Genomic DNA, 19,501 nt, shown 5'->3' with positions numbered 1-19,501 from the left:
TGTCAAAACTGGCAACTGCTTAGCTCACCAGCTTGGCACTTGAGTAAGTGCAACTTTTTAAAAGGTACAGTACTTCTTTTTCCTTGGTGGTGGTATAGTTTTCTAGCTTTCCCCTTTGGATGTAAGGCCAGCTCATTTTGGTTTAATAACCGTAACCATTGTTGATGTATCTGACTGAAAGAACACAGTAGCAGGTGCTTGAACAGATATTTCTGCTTTACAAATTGTTGACTATTGGTCCTAACTTGCCCTTGATTGATGAGGACCCTGCCAGTAGGATAGTCCTGGCAGCCTGTCAGGAGAAGACTGAGTATCTTATTTGAGAGAGAGTGTGAGTGGGTTGATAGAGGAGATGTTGACACCCCTTACTGTCTGACTCCACTCACTCTCTCTCTCTGTACAAATTCTAGAAACACATCCCAGGCTTCCCTGCGCTTCCAATATGGAGGAGCTGACGGTCGAAGTGCGCGGCTCCAACGGAGCATTTTACAAGGTAAACCCCTCACCCCGCCCCGGGAACCTCGCTCTCTGGCTTGGGTGTTTTTTTTTAAACAAGGGGCGTTGTGACCGCGTTAAAACTGAGCAGAAGGACCGTGAGTTGCCGAGCGTGTGGCAGGGAGCAGCGCGGCTTTTAGTGGGCGCTAACCTGGTGTAGTCGCTGTCGAAGCTGCAGGCCTGGCTGGGGAGAGAGTTACTAGGCCTTTACTCTCCCATTCCATCGCCGTCTTCACATTTATTTCGTCAAGTTTTCTTCTACTTTTTGAAAGAGTTTTATCTTATAACCGGTAAACGCGAAGAGTATGTGCGGACAGATTCCGTGTTTTTTTTAGTAAAATCGTTTTAACGGATGTTTCAAAAAATAATAAAGTAACTACTTTTTGACGATTCTCATTCTATTTTGTGCATGTTGTCCCCCTTCCCTTTGTGTATAAATATATATATATAAAAAAAAACCTTCTCATGTAGCAACTATTTCAAGTACGTCATTCGAGTACATACATACCTCGCCGGCTGTTACTTGTCAGTCATGTTTTATCAAGTTTAGAAAAGCGCTTGGAGTCTAGTTTCAAGTTATTTTTAAAACGAGGACGTATGTTGAAACCGCTTGATTAAAGCATGTTATTTTTGCCATAAAAGTGCATAGGGAAGTTAAAATGATGGGAGCTCTAGGCGTGGTACCTTGAAAAGGGGTTTGCCTGATGTGCAAATGATCGGATAAAATAATTACATAAATAGCAAGTTTCCTTCCTTTAGTGCGAAAATGCGTTTTAAATTTTTTTCCCCCCCTCCCTCCCTCAAGTTTATTGGACTTGGAATCTTTTTGACGTGTTTCAAACGTCAACTGTCTCACTTAACAATGAATCTTCAGACCTATTGAATTTGAATGCAGTGGAAACAGATGGAGTATGAAACGGGGGGAGGGGTGGAAGTAAACGACTTGATTCTTTTTTATATAATGTAAAATTATGTAATCGTGAATAATCTCCGAGTGGAATATGTGTTTACTTTTCAAAGCTGTTTTGAATAAAAACGTTTTTAAAGGTTTTTAATAACGGATGTTAGCGATGGCAGAGATGATCTCATGATCGTTTAGCATTTTGTGAATGAAAAGGGTCGGCTAAAGTTTTAAATTTGTCTCTGTGGCATTGACTTCGCGTTGACTTTTGCTGTATATTCTGGATTATATTTTGGATGCTTTCACTAGATCTGTAACAATCAGTTTACATCGCAGTTTTTTTTCAAGTTTTGGATAATCATTATGGTATTGGTTTATGACTGTCTCCCTAGAACTAGAAATTCTTATGTTCTGCCCTAAATTGGCATCTCCAATCCCAGCTCTTCTGTTACGGCTATGAAGTCCACATTTTATTGAAAAGCACAAAGGTCACAACAACAATTTATATAATGCCTTTAACATCCCTAGGTGCCTCACATGAGCATTATAAAACAAAGTATGACACTGAGCCATGTGGGGAGAAATTGGGTCAGATGTCCAAAAGCTTGGTCAGAGGTGGGTTTTAAGGATTTCCTTAAAGGAGGAAAACTAGGTAGAGAGACATAAGTGTAGGGAGGGAATTCCAGAGCTTGGGCAACTGAAGTCACAGCCACCAATGGTGGAGCAGGGATAATTGGGAAGAGGCCAGAATTAAGAGTAGTGCAGAAATCTTGAGGGTTGTGGGGCTGGAGGAGATAGGGAGGGCAAGGCCATGGAGGGATTTGAAAACAAGGATAAGAATTTTAAAGTCAAGATGTTGCTTTACCATTGTTTTAGAAAAATAACTTGGAAGTCCTATAGCTTCTTGCGTCCCTCAAGTTTTCCAAACCCCATCACATTTTTTTTACTTTAAAATGCAGTCATAGTTATGTAGGTGAATGTGGATATCATTGTGTACTAGAATGGTCCATAAGCAGTAATGTGATGAATGGCCAGTTAATTTGCTTTTGGTTGAGAGGAACATTGACTTGGACATCAGAAAGGTTTCTGATTTTTTTTTTTGTTGAGTATTGCCAAGGTTGTCTTGGCATGCCCTGGGACAGGCAGTAGAGGCCTTGGCTTAATGTCTTTTCCAATGATGGTATCTCCAACAATTGGCACTCTTTCAGTACTCCAGAGTCTCAGCCTAGAGAATCATTTAGTTTACCTCATGCAATAGGGCATGGAAAAATTGATTTGCAGATCACAGTTTCAGTATGTCTTGTGCATATCGGTTTTCATTGCCTTTATTAAATGTTAAAGAAGCTTTTTTAAACTTGAGCTGTTTGCCATTTTGAAATTATTCTCTAAGTTTCTTTCCTGTGGCAAAGATTATAACCTAAATGTTTGCTTTGTTATACAGTGTACTACACTGATGTATTATTTTTAATGAACTTTTGTCAGTTTTGATGGAACTGTATGAACTTTTAAGTAACTAAATCATGTATGGATTCTGAAAATATAAAAACAGTATCAGCAACTTTAGTTTATACTGATTGCAGTAAGCAGTTTAATTTGAGAAGTGTAGCTTTTAAAATATTGTCATGACTCAATTATTTTTAAATATCAATTTATTCAAAATTGTTCCTAATTTAGAGAATGACAAGTCTTTAGTGTAGGACCTCCTATTATTAAGTGGGGGTACAGTGAAGCAGTGGTTATGTTACTGGACTAATATCTTTTGGTAAGCTGAGGCCCTGCCTATGCTCTCAGTTCCATGTTAAAGATCAAAGACGAGCAGGGGTTTTCTCCCTGCTGTCCTGACTGATACTTATCTCTTGTCTAACTAAACAGCATTCAGGTGGGAGTGACCAATGAACAGTCTTTGTGGAGTCCAAGTCCCATTTTCATACCCTCAATTGTGCCGTGTGGCACCACTGTACTAAGTGGAACGGTTTAAGACTAGATGCAGCAGTTCGAAGCTGAGCATTCAAGAGATTGATGGCCATCAGCAGTGTGGAATTGTTTTATCATATTCTTCCACCATCAGACTAGTTGACCAACACTGGCTCGATAAGATGCAGAAGAACATTGTGAGAGCAGAATGGAGTGTACCTGAAATGAGCTGTTAAACTAAAAAAGCAATGCCACCAGACTACATACAGATTAAATATGGAATGCTGCATGTTATAAGCAGAGCTGGGTGATTGCATAACCAATGGATCAGGCCAAAGCCCTGCCACTTCCAGTTGTGAATGGTGGTTAATAACTAATTAACAGGAGGAGGAGGTGACTCCATGAGTTTTCCATTCACAACAATGATGGAGCTCAGCATTTTTGTGCCAAAGGCATGGCGAAAGTATTTGTAGTCATCTTCAGCCAGAAATGAAAAGTGGATAATCCTTCTCTGCCTCTTTGCTTGTCCACTATCACAGATGCCAGTCTTTAGCCATTTTGATTCATTGCCGAGACATCAAAAATGATTTGAGTGCTCTGGAAGCAACAGCAAAGGTGAGGAACCTCTGTTGTAGTGCTGAAGACCTGTGCTCCAAAAGTAGCCACACCCTGAGAAAAGCTGTTGGGAGTACAGCCACAACGTAACCAAAAAAATGTGGAGAAATTGCCCAGATATATTTTGTCTACGGAAACAGGACAAATCTGATCTGGCTGGTTACTGCACCTATCCATCTATTCCCAATCATCAGCCAAGTGATAGAATCGTCAACATTACAATCAAATTTTGTATACTCAAATAAAAAACCTCTGCACACCGGTGCTCCTTTCAGGTTTCTCAAGGACGACTCAGCTCCAGACCTCATTAGAGCCTTGATCCAAAATGTAAATGAACTGAATTCCAGAGATGAGAGTGATGGCTCTTGACATCAAGGCAGCATCCGATAAGAGTGTGGCACCAAGGAACCCTAGTAGAACTAAAGTCAGTAACGATGGGGAAAAACTCTCCGGTGCCTATATTTATTCTCGCCACAAAGGGCTTCCAAGACCGCAATCATCTCAGCCCCAGGGCATCGCGGCAGGAGTTCCTTGGAGAAGAAAATGACCCCCAACCATTTTCACCTGCTTCAAAGACTTAACCTTCAGCATAATCTGAAATGGGGATATTTGCTGACGCTGTCAGTCATGTCTGATGATGGCTGGCTGTGCCATTTGTGACTCTTCAGACAATGCGGCAGCCTGTGCCGACATGCAGCAAAACTTGGACAACATTCAGGCTTGGTCTGATAAGTGGTGAACAACGTTCATACCACACAAGTGCCAGGCAATGACATTCTCCATCAAGAGAGTGTCTAACCATCTCCCCATGCCATTCAACAGGATTATGCTGAATCCATTGCTGAATTCACACCATCAACATTTGGGAAGAGGTGGGTGGGTGTTACCATTGACCTGAAACTAAAGTGGACCAAATGTATAATCGTTGGCTAGAATAGCAGGTCAGGCTGGGAATTCTTCAGTGAATGACTTGCCCTTCCAACTCCCCAAACCCTGTTCACCATCTGCAAGGCACAAGTCAGGAATAGAAGTGATGGAATACTCTCCACTTGCCTGGATGAGTGTAGCTCCAACAACATGCAAGAAGCTCGACAGCATCTAAGACACATCAGCCTGCTTGATTGGCACCCCGTATGCCATCTTGAGCATTAGCTACCTCCATCACATTGGCAGCAATGTGTACCATATACAAGATGCGTTGCAGTAACTCGCCAAGGCTCCTTCCGAACCTATAACTCCCAACACCTTTGAAGGGCAAGGGCAGCAGATGCATGGGAACACCACCACCTGCAAGTTCCCCTCCTATAACATACCATCCTGACTTGGAACTATATTGCAGTTCCTTCGCTGCCTCAAGATAAAAACCCTGGAATTCCCTTCCTAACAGCACTGTGTGCATGTATCTACACCAGATGGACTGCAGCAGTTCAAGAAGGTGACTCACCACCACTTTTTTCAAAGGCAATTAGGAATGGGCATTATGCCTACATCCCATAAGCAAATTTAAAAAGGAAACAGTCTATGTTCACATGCAGCAACACGTGGACAACATCCAGACTTGGCCTGTATGTAACAAGTAATGCTTGTGCTATGGAAGTTCGAGACAATTACTAACTCTGATATGAAAGATCCTAGTCACCTTGCCTTGACATTCTGTGGTATTACCATCACTGTTTCCCAGCATTAATATCATGGAGAGTCACCATTGACAGGAAACTCAACGAGACCAGTTAGCCACCACAAATGCCATGGTTAGAGGAGCAGGTCAGAGATTGTACTGTAACAAGTGATTTACATGATTTTTCCCCAAAACCCATCCACCACCTGGTTAGGTGTGTGATGGAATATTCTCCACCTGCATGAATGGCTATAGCTGCAACAGTATTCGAGATGCTCAAAACCATCCAGGACAAAGCAATCTGCTTGACTGGCACTTTATCTACTATCCTAAACATCTACCACTGGCATAAGGTGCCGACATGTAGCATCTATAGGATGCACTGCAGCAGCTCTTAAACTCACGTCTGTAACCTATTTAGGACAAGCACAGCAGAGGCATGGGAACCTCATTGCCTTCAAGCCTCACCAACTTTAACATTCTGTTCCTTCATTAGAACTTCCAAAATCTTGGAAAACCCATCAATCAGCATTCTGGGAGCAACTTCACCTCCTGGACTGCAACAGCTCAAGAAGGCAGCTCATCCCCATCCCCTTGGAAGGGAAAATAGGGATTGACAATAAATACCAACCTTGCCAGCAACAGCCACATCCTGAGAATTAATTTAAAATAAAAGAACTATTTCAGTTTGTACTCCTTAGCTGGAGGCAGGCTTGGGATAGTGATGTGTAAGGCTGTGGATGTTGAAATTTGCACATGTCATTTAGGGCCTGCAATTAAATTTTTTCGGTTGTAGATTATTATTCTGATGTTTCACGGTACATAGTTTAAAAGGAAAATTCAATTTTGTTAAATATAGTTATGTTAATTTCACCAGTTTAAAGAGAAGCCAACGAACATTCCTTTTTTTTGGTGAAAGAATTAGTTGTATTGAACTGGTGCCTTGCAGTAAAATGTCTTTGCTCAACAATCAACATTTTTGACCTTTGGAATGGGGTCTAGAATCATAATCACTGTATGCATATACCAGTAATTCTGGGAGACATGGTGAGTTCCCAGGATTCCCATATGATTTTTTACCTTGATAGTACTAATGTGGAGTGCTAGGCAGAGGACATGCATTTCGTGAAAAGTGGGGACAAATGGAAGGCAAGCCATTGGTTTAGGCAGGTGACCTTTAATTGAGACAATACTGGCATGTACCTGACAATGTGGAAAACTGTCCAGGTATTGCTTCAAAGCAGGATATATCCATTCCAGCCAATTAATGCCCCGCCAATCTGAATCATCAGCAAAGTGATGGAAGGTGTGGTTGACCATGCTATCAAGTAGCAACTACTCACCAATAAGCTACTCACTGATGGATTATGCTAGGGCCACTCAGCTCCAGACCTCATTACTGTACAGCCTTGGTCCAAACATGGGCAAAATAGCTGAACTCCAGAAGTGAGGTGAGAGTGACTGCCCTTGGCATCAAGGCAGCATTTGAGTGTGGAATTAAAGAGCTTTAACAAAACTGAGGTCAATGGGAGTGAGGAGAAAAACTCCGCACTGGTTGGAGTCATACTGAGTACAAAGGAAGATGGTTGTTGGAGATCTTGGCCTCAGGGCATAGTTGCAGGAGTCCCTTGGGGTAGTGCCCTAGGCCCACTACTTTGAATTGTTTCATCAGTGAGCTCCCTTCCACTGTGAGCTCAGAAGTGGGGATGTTTGCTGATGATTGCACACTGCCTGTACCATTTGCGACTCATTCTGAAGCAGGCTGTGCCTGCATGCAGCAAGACTTGGACCACATTCAGGCTTGGGCTGATAAATGGCAAACAACATTTACACCACACAAGTGCCAGGTAATGACCATCTCCAACAAGGTAGAATCTAACCATCCCCCTTGACATTCAAAAGAATTACGTTGCTGACTCCCTCGCCATTAACATCCTGGAGGGCCATTGACTACAACTTTAACTATACCACCAATAAATACTGTGACTACAAGAAAAGGTCAGAGACAATGAATTCTGCAGTGAGTAACTTCCCTCAATTTACAAGGCACAAGTCAGGAGTGTGGTGGAATACTGTTCACTTGCTTGGATGAGTGCAGCTCCAACACCACTCCAGAAACTTAACACCATCGAGGCCAAAATAGCCCACTAGATCCACCATCCACCACCAACATTCACTCCCTCCACAGTAGTAGCAAAGTGTACCATATACAAGGTGCACTGCAGCAACTTGCTAAGCCTCCTCCAACAGCATGTTCCGAACCTATGACTTCTACCACCTCAAAGAACAAGGGCAGCAGATGCATGGGAACACCACCACCTGCAAATTCCCCTCCACTCGCAAACCATTCTGACTTGAAATGACATCGCCATTCTTTGACTGTCACTGGGTCCAAACCCTTGAACTCTCTTCCAAACAATACTGTAGGTCTACCTACACCACATGGAGCATGGATTGCTGCGGTTCAAGGAGGCAACTACCTTCTCGAGTCCAATTAGAGATGGGCAATAAATGCTGGCCTTGCCAGCGATGTTCATATCCCACAAATAAATTTTAAAAAATGAATCTAGCAAAATTCAAGGGAGAAGATGCAAGAAATTTCATGCATTAATGCTTTCAACAGTGAGGAGTTGTGCTCTTCTATCCTCTTGTCCTAGTGCAGTTTGTGGTGGTGGGGGAGGGATTAATTCAGTGCCTGTCCTAGTGTCCAGTAGCAACCTCGGTTGAAATACAGTCCATGTTTATGGGATGAATGGGTGGGGTGTAGGAGCCAAATTAGGCACACAGTTAAAATTTGAATTGACAAAATAGTACAGAAATTAGAATGCACGTTGGTTGAGGAAATGAGGTAATTTTAGTCACCTGAGTTGTGCTATAACAGCTGAGGACTAAAGAAAAAGGTGAATTTGTACAGAACTGAAAAGTCTTTATAGCCAATGCAGGCAGTTTTCACGTAGCAAACTTTGCACTATTTGTCAATAGTAACTAATCTCTTATTTGTGGTGTTGGCTGATAATGCCCCTGCTCTTTGAAATAGGCAGATGGGCCTTGGTTTAATGTCACTTGTAAAAGACTGCACCTTCAATGATAACAGCACTGGAGTTTCAACCTGGATTTTCTGTTGAGGTCTCTGGATTGATACTTAAACCTTCTGATTCATGGCAAGAGTTCCATTCACTGAAGCACACCCGATGCTGTACTACTCACTACTGGCATTAATCCAACAAGTGCAAATGTGATCTCCCAGTATTGAAGCTGATCACCTGAAAATTCGCCCCATGTTTCTCCGTCTTTTTGTCTGGTTAGCCAGCTAAAGATGATGTGCACGTATATTGGAATTGTAACGATAGCTGTTCAGTATCTGCTAACTAATTTGCTGAGCCTATGTTGGGTTTCTAGCCAGTTTGTGGCAATTTTCTTTTTAATATCAGCAGGAAAGATAATTATAGTAACAACAAATTGTGTTTAAATAGCACCTTTAACATAAAATATCTCAAGATGCTTCACAGGAGCAACAGAGTGAAATTTTATACTAACTTACATAAGGTGATATTGGGGCAGGTGGCCAAAAGCTTTGTCAAAGAGGTAGGTTTTAAGGAGTGTCTTAAAGGAGCAAAGGGAGGTTTGGAAGGAATCCCAGAGCTTAGAGCCTAGGCAGCTGGAGGCATGGGTGCCAATGGTGGAGCAATTAAAATTGAAGATGCTTAAGGGGCCAAAATTATAGGAGTGTAGATGTCTTTGGGGGTTGTGGGCCTGGAGGAGATTACAGATAGGGTCACAGCCGTAGAGGTTTTGAAAACAAGGATGAGAATTTTTAAAATCGAAATGTTGCTTAACCAGGAGGAAAGGAGGCCAGTGGCCACAATGAGGTGATGGGTGAATAGGATTCAGTGTGACTAAGGACATGGGCAGCGGAGTTTAGGAGACCTCGAGTTTATGCTGGGTGGAATGTGGGAGGCTTGTGAGGAGTGTGGTAAAGTAGTTAAATGTAGAGGTAACAAAGGCATGAATGAGGGTTTCAGTGGCAAATGGGCTGGAGTGGGGAGGAATTGGCTGATTGCAAGTGTTGTTGGTGGTCTTAGTGTTGTGATCGAAGGCTTATCTCTGATCAAGTATGACACAAAGGTCATGAACACGCTGGTGCCATATTTGATCATTCTGACAGTTGTCAGAACCAACACCCATGGTGTTAGAGGCAAGGTACTAGCATGGATAGAAGATTGGCTGTCTGGCGGGAGGCAGAGAGTGGGGATAAGGGGGTCCTTCTCAGGATGGCGGCCGGTGACTAGTGGAGTTCCGCAGGGGTCAGTGTTTGGGACCACAACTTTTCACTTTATACATTAATGATCTAGATGAAGGAACTGAGGGCATCCTGGCTAAGTTTGCAGATGATACAAAGATAGGTGGAGGGACAGGTAGTATTGAGGAGGCGGGGAGGCTGCAGAAGGATTTGGACAGGTTAGGAGAATGGGCAAAGAAGTGGTAGATGGAATACAACGTGGGGAAGTGTGAGGTCATGCACTTTGGTAGGAAGAATAGAGACATAGACTATTTTCTAAATGGGGAGAGAATTCAGAATTCTGGAGTGCAAAGGGACTTGGGAGTGCTAGTCCAGGATTCTCTTAAGGTTAACTTGCAGGTTGAGTTGGTAGTTAGGAAGGCAAATGCAATGTTGGCATTTATTTCGAGAGGACTAGAATATAAAAGCAGGGATGTGCTGCGGAGGCTTTATAAGGCTCTGGTCAGACCACATTTAGAATATTGAGCAATTTTGGGCCCCGTATCTCAGGAAGGATGTTCTGGCCCTGGAGAGGGTCCAGAGGAGGTTCACGAGAATGATCCCAGGAATGAAAGGCTTAACATATGAGGAACATTTGAGGACTCTGGGTCTATATTCGATGGAGTTTAGAAGGATATTGGGGGGGATCTGATTGAAACTTACAGAATACTGAAAGGCCTGGATAGAGTGGACATGGGGAAGATGTTTCCATTAGTAGGAGAGACTAGGACCCGAGGGCACAGCCTCAGAGTAAAGGGAAGACCTTTTAGAACAGAGATGAGGAGAAACTTCTTTAGCCAGAGAGTGGTGAATCTATGGAATTCATTGCCACAGAAGGCTGTGGAGGCCAGGTCATTGAGTGTATTTAAGACCAAGATAGATAGGTTCTTGATTGGTAAGGGGATCAAAGGTTATGGGGAGAAGGCGGGAGAATGGGGTTGAGAAACTTATCAGCCATGATTGAATGGCTGAGCAGACTCGATGGGCCGAATGGCCTAATTTCTGCTCCTATGTCTTATGGTCGTGGAAAGAGATGGAAGTTGGTGGCTAGGAAGCAGAGTTTATTTGGGGACTGAAGCTAATGGCTATAGTCTTCCCAGTATTTAATTGAAAGAAGTTTCTGCTCATTCAGTACTGGATCTTGAACAAGCAGTCTGATAATTTGGTTACAATGGGGGAGTTGAGAGATATTGGTGAAGTACAGCAGGGTGTCATCAATATATCTTAAAAACTAGCGCTGTTTTTCGCATGATGTTGCCGAGGAGCAGCATGTTGATGGAAAATAGGAGCGGACTAAGGATAGATCCTTGGAGACATTAGAGATAATGCTGTGGGGGTGGGAAGAAAAGCCATTGCAGCTGATACCCTGGCTTTTAAGGAATCTACCTTGACTACAGCTCCTCACACCCTGCTTCCTGTAAGGACCTCCATCCCATTCTCTCAGTTCCTTCGCCTCCGTCACATCTGTTCTGATGATGCCACTTTCCAAAACAGTACTTCTCACATCTCTTCCTCCTTCCTTAACCGAGGTTTCCCATGCATGGTGGTTGATAGGGCCCTCAACCGTGCCCGACCCATCTCCCACACCTCTGCCCTCACACCTTCCTCTCCCTCCTAGAACCATGATAGCGTCCTTCCTGTCGCTTGCCATTTCAACACCCCATCCTGCTCTCATGTCCACCTGTCCATCCTTGGCCTGCTGCAATGTTCCAGTGAAGCTCGACGCAAACTGGAGGAACAGCACCTCATCTTCCGATTAGGCACTCTACAGCCTTCCGGACTTAACATTTGAGTTCAACAACATCAGACCATGAACGCTCTCCTCCATTCCCCACCCCTTTTTCATCCACCTTTTTTCCATATTCATTTTTATTTTTTTAACTTTTATTAATTTTTTTCCCACTTATTTTCATTATTATTATTTTTGAAATTTACTTCCATTTTCATTCATTGTTTTATCCCCAGCTTTTAGCCTATTTTTGATCTTTCTTCCCACTACCATCCCCTCTCCCCACTAGGGCAACCTGCCAGTTTCCAGAGTGCTTGCCCCAGCCTGGCCGTTATCACATTTTGCTTTCTTAATGTCACCCATTAGCACCCCATTTAGCAAGTACCACCACCATTCACAGCTCTTTGACCTTTTGTTTATGACATTTTTTGCCATATCTCGTTTGCCTCCACCTATTGCTGACCACCTATCCAGCTTCACCGGTTCCACCCCCCTTAATCAGTATATATTTCACCACATCCCTACCTCCCTTTAGACCTGAGTTATATGGACTCGAAATGTTATCTCTTTCTTTCTCTCCACAGATGCTGTCAGACCTGCTGAGTTTTTCCAGCATTTTTTGTTTTTGAGTATATTTGGGAATTTGGTTCACGTGGGTATTCAGTGCTTTGTGGCGGGGGGGAGAAGGAGAAGAGGTGCTTCAGTTAAGGTTTACTGCAAGAAGTGCGACTTGGAATAGAGTGCTGGGATTTGGGTAGTTAAGGGAGTTAGGGAAGGAAGGGAAAGAGGTACTCCTTTGCTTTCAGTTTTCTAACTTTCTCGGGCCTTCAGCAAGTGGTTGTACTCTGCTACAGGAGAGGGAGCTCGTTATTTGACGAGTATCTGGTAACTGACTAAGGTTTATTCTATTCCTAAGGTTCAAAATAGTCTAGCAGCTGGTGATAAGGTTAATAAAATATATAAAAACAAAAATAAAAGACATAATTGAATAAAATAATTAAATAGTTAATTAGAACACATTAAGGATGTCAGGACAGGCGATGTGTCACAGCTGCAGCGTGTGGGAGCTCCTGGATGCTAGTTCGATTCAGGGCAAACATGTCTGCAACAAGAGTTTGAGCCGAAGCTGCTCAAACTTCAGAGTTTATGAGCTGGAGGCTGAACTACAGACACTGCGACATATCAGGGAGGGGGAAAGTTACCTGTATTCTTTGTACCAGGAGGCGGTCATACGTCTTCGGACAGGGTCTTCTGATTTGGTCAGTGGTCAGGGACAGGGTGTGACTGTGAGTGAGGCAGGTAAGGGGACTCGGGGGACAGGAGTGCAGGGGCCTCAGCCTTTACAATTGTCCAACAGGTTTGAGTTTTTTTCAGCTTGTTTGAATGAGTGGCGGCTGCAGGGTGGATGAGCTAACTGGCCATGGCACTGTGGTACAGGAAGCCGTTCAAATGGGGGAAGCAAATAGGAATGTAGGGGCAGTACAGTCAGAAGGATTGACACCGCTCTCTGCAGCAAAGGGCATGAGTCCAGACAGCTGTGTTGCCTGCCCGGTGCCAGGGTGCAGGACATCTGCTCGGTGCTGGAGAGGGCCTTGCAGTGGGAGGACCCAGTCATTGTGATCCATGTAGGTACCAACATAGGCAGGACAAAGAAGGAGGTTCTGTACAGCCAGTATGAAGACCTAGGCACCAAATTAAGAAGCAGAACCTCAAAGGCCAAAATCTCTGGATTATTACCTCAGCCATGTGCAAATTGGCATAGGACAAATCAGATTGGGGAGATGAATGTGTGGCTCAAAGCCTGGTGTGGGAGAAGTTGATACCGGTTCGTGGGGCACTGGCACCAGTACTGGGGAAAGTGGGATCTATACTGTTGGGATGGTCTATACCTAAACTGTGCTGGGACTGGTGTTCTTGCGAGCCGTGTAACTAGGGAAGTAGAGAGAGTTTTAAACTAAATAGCGGGGACAAGGAATCAAATTTGGGAAGATGTGGTAAATCAAAGAGCAGAAACAAGACGAAAGGAAACAGTAGTACTACGGGAAATGAAAAACAGACTGTGACAGGTAGGGGTAGAGAGTACAAATCTAACAGTAAATCAACAGATGAAGCTAGAGGTTATAAAAAGAATAAAAGGATAAAGCTAAAAGCTCTATATCTGAATGCACGTAGCATTCGAAACAAAACAGATGAACTGAGAGCACACAAATAATTATGATTTGATAGCCATTACAGAGACATGGCTGCAGGAGGACATGGATTGGGACCTGAATATTGAAGGGTACAGGATATTTAGGAAGGACCGGAAGCGAGGAAAAGGTGGAGGGATGGCTCTGTTTGCTAATGATGGTATTAGCACAATAGAGAGGGATGACCTAAGTTCAAGAAACCAGGAGTGGAAATGGTTTGGGTAAAAATGAGAAATGGTAAAGGCAAGAAGTCACTTGTGGGAGTCGTGTACAGGCCCCCTAACAGTAACCACATGAAGAAATAATTGGAGCTTGTCAGAAAGGCACGGTGATAATCATGGGAGATCTTGATTTACATATAGACTGGAAAAGTCAGATGAACAAAAATAGCATGGATGAGGAGTACATGGAATGTTTTCAGGATAGTTTCTTAGAACAGCACGTTCTGGAGCCAACCGGAAAGCAGGCTATACTAAACCTGGTATTGTGCAATGAGATGGGAATAATTAATGATCTCATAGTTTTAAAAATATATTTGTTCATGGAATGTGGACGTCGCTGGCTAGGTCAGCATTTATTGCTCATCCCTAATTGCCTCCAATTGTTCAGAGGACATTTAAGAATCAACCATTATTGCTGTGGGTCGAGAGTCACATGTAGGCCAGACCAGGTAAGGACAGCAGATTTCCTTTCCTAAAGGACGTAAGTGAACCAGATGGGCTTTTAAGACAATCGGCAATGGTTTCATGGCCATCATTCGACTTTTAATTCCAGATTTTTATTGAATTCAAATTCCACCATCTGCCGTGGTGGGATTCGAACCTGGGTCCCCAGAGTATTACCCTGGGTTGCTGAATTACCAGTCCAGAGACAATATCACTATGCCACTGCCTCCCCCAGGTGCCCCTAGCTAGCAGCAATCGTAATATTATTGAATTTTACATTCAGTTTGAGGGAAAGAGAAGTGGGTCTGAGACTAAGTTTTTAAACTTAAATAAGGGCAATTATGAGGACATGAAAACTGAGCTGGCTAAAGTGAATTGGCGAATTAGGTTAAGGGATAGGTCATTGGAGATGCAGTGGCTAATATTTAAGACGATATTTCAGAATGCACAGAATAGATAGATACATTCCAACAAGCAAGAAAAAGTCCAAGGGATGGGCACACCATCCGTGGTTAACAAGAAAGGTTAAGGATAGTATCAAACTTGAAGAAAAAGCATATAATTGTGCAAAGGCAGGTAACAGTTCAGACGGTCGGACAGAATATAAGGAACAGCTAAGAATGGCTAAAAGATTAATAAGGAGGGAAAAATTAGAGTATGAGAGAAAGCTAGCCAGAAATATGAAAACAGATAGTGTTTTTATAAATGTTAACTCTTTTTAAAATAAAGTGAACGTTGGCTCTGTAGAAAGTGAGTCTAGAGAATTGATAATGGGAAAACAAGGAGATGGCAGATGAATTTAACAAGTATTTTGCATCAGTTTTCACTATAGAGGATACAAGTAACATCCCAGAAGCAACTATAAACCAGGAAATGGAAGTGGGGCAGGAAGTCAGGAAAATTATAGTCACCAGAGAAATGGTACTGAACAAATTGTTAGAGCTGCGGGCTGACAGGAGCCCAGGCCCTGATGGACTTCATTCTCGAGTCTTAAAAGAAATGTTTCGTGAGATAGTTGATGTATTAGTTTTAATTTTCCAAAACGCTCTAGATTCAGGGTCGGTCCCATTAGATTGGAAGATAACAAATGTAACTCCATTATTCAAAAAGGGAGGGAGACAGAAAGCAGGAAACTACAGGCCAGTTAGCTTAACATCCGTCATAGGGAAAACGTTAGAAGCTATTGTTAAAGAAGTTATAGCAGGGCACTTGGATAAGCTCAAGGTCATCAGGCAGAGTCAACATGGTTTTGTGAAAGGGAAATAGTGTTTAACCAATTTATTGGAGTTCTTTGAAGAAGTAACATGTGCTGTGGATAAAGGCGAACCGGTGGATGTACTGTACTTAGATTTCCAGAAGGCATTTGATAACGTGCCTCATCAGAGGTTATTGCGGAAAATAAAAGCTCATGGTAGTAAGTAACATATTGGCATGGATAGAAGATTGGTTGGCTAACAGGAAGCAGAGAGTAGGCATAAATGGGTCTTTTTCAGGTTGTCAAGATGTAACGAGTGGTGAGCCACTGGGATCAGTACTGGGATTTCAACTGTTTACAGTTTATTTAAATGACTTGGATGAAGGGATGGTCGCCAAACTTACTGATGACACAAAGATAGGTGGAAAATAAGAAATGGAAAAGGCATAAGGAGGTTACAAAAAGTCATAGGTTAAGTGAGTGGGCAAAGATCTGACAAATGGAGTATAATGTGAGAAAATGAAATTGTCCATTTTGGCTGGAATATTGGAGATGCATATTATTTAAATGATGAGAGATTGCAGAGCTCTGAGGTGCAGAGTTATCTGGGTGTCCTAGTGCATGAATCACAAAAGGCTAGTATGCAAGTACAGCAAGTAATTAGGAACCTAATTGAATGTTATCATTTATTGCAAGGGGAAGTGAATACAAAAGTAGGGAGGTTATGCTTCAGTTGTACAGGGCAATAGTGAGACCATATCGGGAGTACTGTGTACAGTATTGGTCACCTTATTTAAGGAAGGATGTAAATGCATTGGAAGCCGTTCAGAGAAGGTTTACCAGATAATATTTGGAATGGGTGGGTTGTCTTATGAGGAAAGGTTGGACAGACTTTGTATCTACTAGAGTTTAGAAGAGTAAGAGTGACTTGATTGTAACATATAAGACCCTGAGGGATCTTGACAGGATGTGGAGAGGATGTTTCCTCTTGTGGAAAAATCTAGTACTAGGGGTCTGTGTTTAAAAATAAGATGTCGCCCATTTAAAACAGCGGAATCTTTTCACTCAGGATGGTCCAGAATATGTTGGTGAGTTTATGTAAAGGGAGAGATTAAGGGAGAATAACAGGGCAGTGAACTCAGAACAATGTTGAATTGAGATGGAAGTTGAAATCGCTGAGAATGAGAATTCACTTGATGCAGAGGCTGAGAGGGAAGTGAAGATATCTCAGTGAGAACATTTTTCTGGTTCTTGGGTGGGTTTTTAGAAAACAAGGATGTTAAATGAGAGGTGAGAGGGTGGAACAAAGTGAGAATCTCAAAGTAGGAGTAAGGGGACAGCTAAAGGTGTGATTGGTGATGAGAGCTACACCACCATTGTGACGGTCTTTGAGCAAGTGATGGAAGGCATACTGTGGGGGGGCGGGGTGGTGGTGGTGGAGAGGCTTTATTTTGGGAAAAGCTGTCACACACACAAACACCCCCCTCGCCCCCTAGTCAGGCCTCCATTAAGGCACTTTGAGGCACTTTTAAAAAAAATTCTTTCATGGGATCTGGGCGTCACTGGTAAAGCCAGCATTTGTTGCCCATACTTAATTTGCCATAACTGAGTGCCTTGCTTGGCTATTTTGGAGGACAATTAAGAGTCAACCGCATTGCTGTGGGTCTGAAGTCACATGTAGGCCAGACTGGGTAAGGACAGCAGATTTCCTTCTGAAGGACATTAGTGAACCACATGGGTATTGTTATGGCAATCAATGATAGTTTCATAGTCACCATTACTGCAACTAGATTTCAATTCCAGATTTATTAATTTAATTCAAATTTCACCAGTTGCTGTGGTAGGATTTGAACCCATAACTACAGAACATTAGGCTGGTTCTTGAATTACTAGTCCACTGACGTTACCACTACGCCACTCAATCCCCAAGAGGTTTATGGATGCCAAGCGTCTTATTCACAAGTGAGTGGATATTCTGGAGGAAGATGTGTAATTGGGGCATTGGGAGCTGATCTGCTGGAAGAGTCCACAAGTTCTGAAATGTGGTGAGTTGGATAGGGGAGAGATTGGCAAGATAAGCCCTCAGCGGGTGTGCTGGGCAGGCAATTTAGCGAGAGAGTAGAATTGGGTAGTTGGTGCTCTCAATGAGTTAGTGCCGAGTGCCTCACTTGGCCTTTTGGATGCCAAACAAGGCAGAGAGAAGCTGTAGGCTTATCTAAGAGGGAACCAAGCCTGGGACAGTGACAGGAGAGTAGGGATTTGAAGAGTACTGAAGGGTTGGATTGGGGATTTGGGAGGAACAGCAGCCCTGACAGCTGGCACCAGCTCTTTCTCACCTTGTAGAGGGATGTAGGGAGTATCTGAGGAGGGGAGAACTGAAAGGTATGATGAAAGGTGTAGTCTTGAGGCTTTCAAATGTATCTGTACTAGACATTTATACATATCCTTGTAAGATGGATGGATACCTGACCCTACTTGAAGTTAAAATCTTTGGTCATTCTTTGCACAGATTAAATTTTGCTTCAGGATTTCCATGCAGAAAAGCAATTTCATCAGGGACATTGGATCCTGCAAAATCATTGTGCCACTCATTCATATCCCTATTGCTTTGCTCTGTTTCCCAATGCTGCAATATTTAAATGGAAGTTTTTCTCTCAATCTTGTTGCCACTGTTAATATCAGACAAGTTGCTGATTATGCCAACAAGAGTTAGGACTGAAGTCAGGAGAGAGCACTGCTATTTAAAATCATGGTGTTGAAGGAGCAGGGCAACTGCACATGAGCTGAAATTGGGAAAAAAAGAGAGAAAATATATTTATTGGTAACAGCTGATACAAGAGTTAAGTATTTTGATAGATGAATGCTTTGTAATTTTAATGCTCATCTTCTACAATATAGGAGAAAAACTTTGGGAAATCATCTTGTATGCAAATATGTCTATGCTCACTTCTCATGCATGCATTTTTTCAAAATGTGTGCTCAACACAGTTTGTTGCAATGTTGTTCAATAGTGTCAGAAGGTAAATCATCTTTGTAGTTTGCCAGATGCATATTGTCCTTCAGATTTAAAGACAGTCTAAAATAATGTCCCAAGATTAACACAGCAATTCAAATTAAATGTTTTTACTATCAAGGTCAGGTGTCCTGAGGACCTCTGGCAAATCTAAGTAAGTAAGCAATTGTTCTGTATAAAATGTGCAAAACTCAAAATAGCACCTTAAGCCTGAAGATCAGGTCCAAATTTTACATACCATATCTGCCTGTGTCCATTCATGCATGCATTTTGGCTGTTGCTTCAGAACCAAGCTCATCACTTCTATTTCCCCTTGATTTTTCTTTTCTTTACTCCTCTTTATCATCATCATGCCGCCTTTCATTCTCCCCTCCTCAGGTACTCTGCCTCCCAAATCCCCACTCCAACCCTTCAGTACTCTTCGACCTTCCCACTCTCCTGTCTGCCTCAGGCTTGGTTTCCTCTTAGATAAGCCTACAGCTTCTCTCTCTGCCTCTTTTGGCATCCACAAGGCCCAGTGAGGCACTCGGCACTAGCTCATTGACAGCACCAAATACCCCATTCTACTCTTTCAACGAACTGCCTGCCCAGCACACCCGCTGATGACTTATCTTGCCAATCTCTTTCCTATCCAACTCACCATTCCCATTTCAGAACTTGTGGACTCTTCCAGCAGATCAGCTCCCAACGCCCCACTTCCACACTTTCTTCCAGAATATCCACACACTTGTCAACAAGAGGTTCACAATTTTTACCTTGGTTTACAAAATGGGCTAATTGGGGAATAGGATAGATCATGGTGGGTCATGGGAAATTGAGCCTACTGTGAAAAGCAAAAGTGATCAAAGTTAAACAGGTACAAGTCAAGTTGGATTGGCTATCCAATAT

At 42.8% G+C, this 19,501-nt stretch overlaps 1 protein-coding gene across 4 annotated transcripts in view; it reads left to right on the top strand.

The window, feature by feature from the left end:
• Positions 1-361: 361 nt before the first annotated feature.
• The window catches only part of fxr1 (FMR1 autosomal homolog 1), a 106,645-nt gene continuing 87,505 nt past the window's right edge, over positions 362-19,501 (top strand). For all 4 annotated transcript variants that reach the window (XM_078563976.1, XM_078563974.1, XM_078563975.1 and 1 more), the window contains exon 1: positions 362-493. In XM_078563976.1, the coding sequence (XP_078420102.1) occupies positions 443-493 (51 nt within the window). In that variant the 5' untranslated portion in view covers positions 362-442. The remainder of the gene's footprint in view (positions 494-19,501) is intronic.

Source organism: Cetorhinus maximus, chromosome 19 (assembly GCF_964194155.1).
Source record: "Cetorhinus maximus chromosome 19, sCetMax3.hap1.1, whole genome shotgun sequence".
Classification (NCBI taxonomy): Eukaryota; Metazoa; Chordata; class Chondrichthyes; order Lamniformes; family Cetorhinidae; genus Cetorhinus; species Cetorhinus maximus.
Note: the sequence above shows the minus strand (reverse complement) of the source record. Positions and strands in the feature narration are given on the sequence as shown.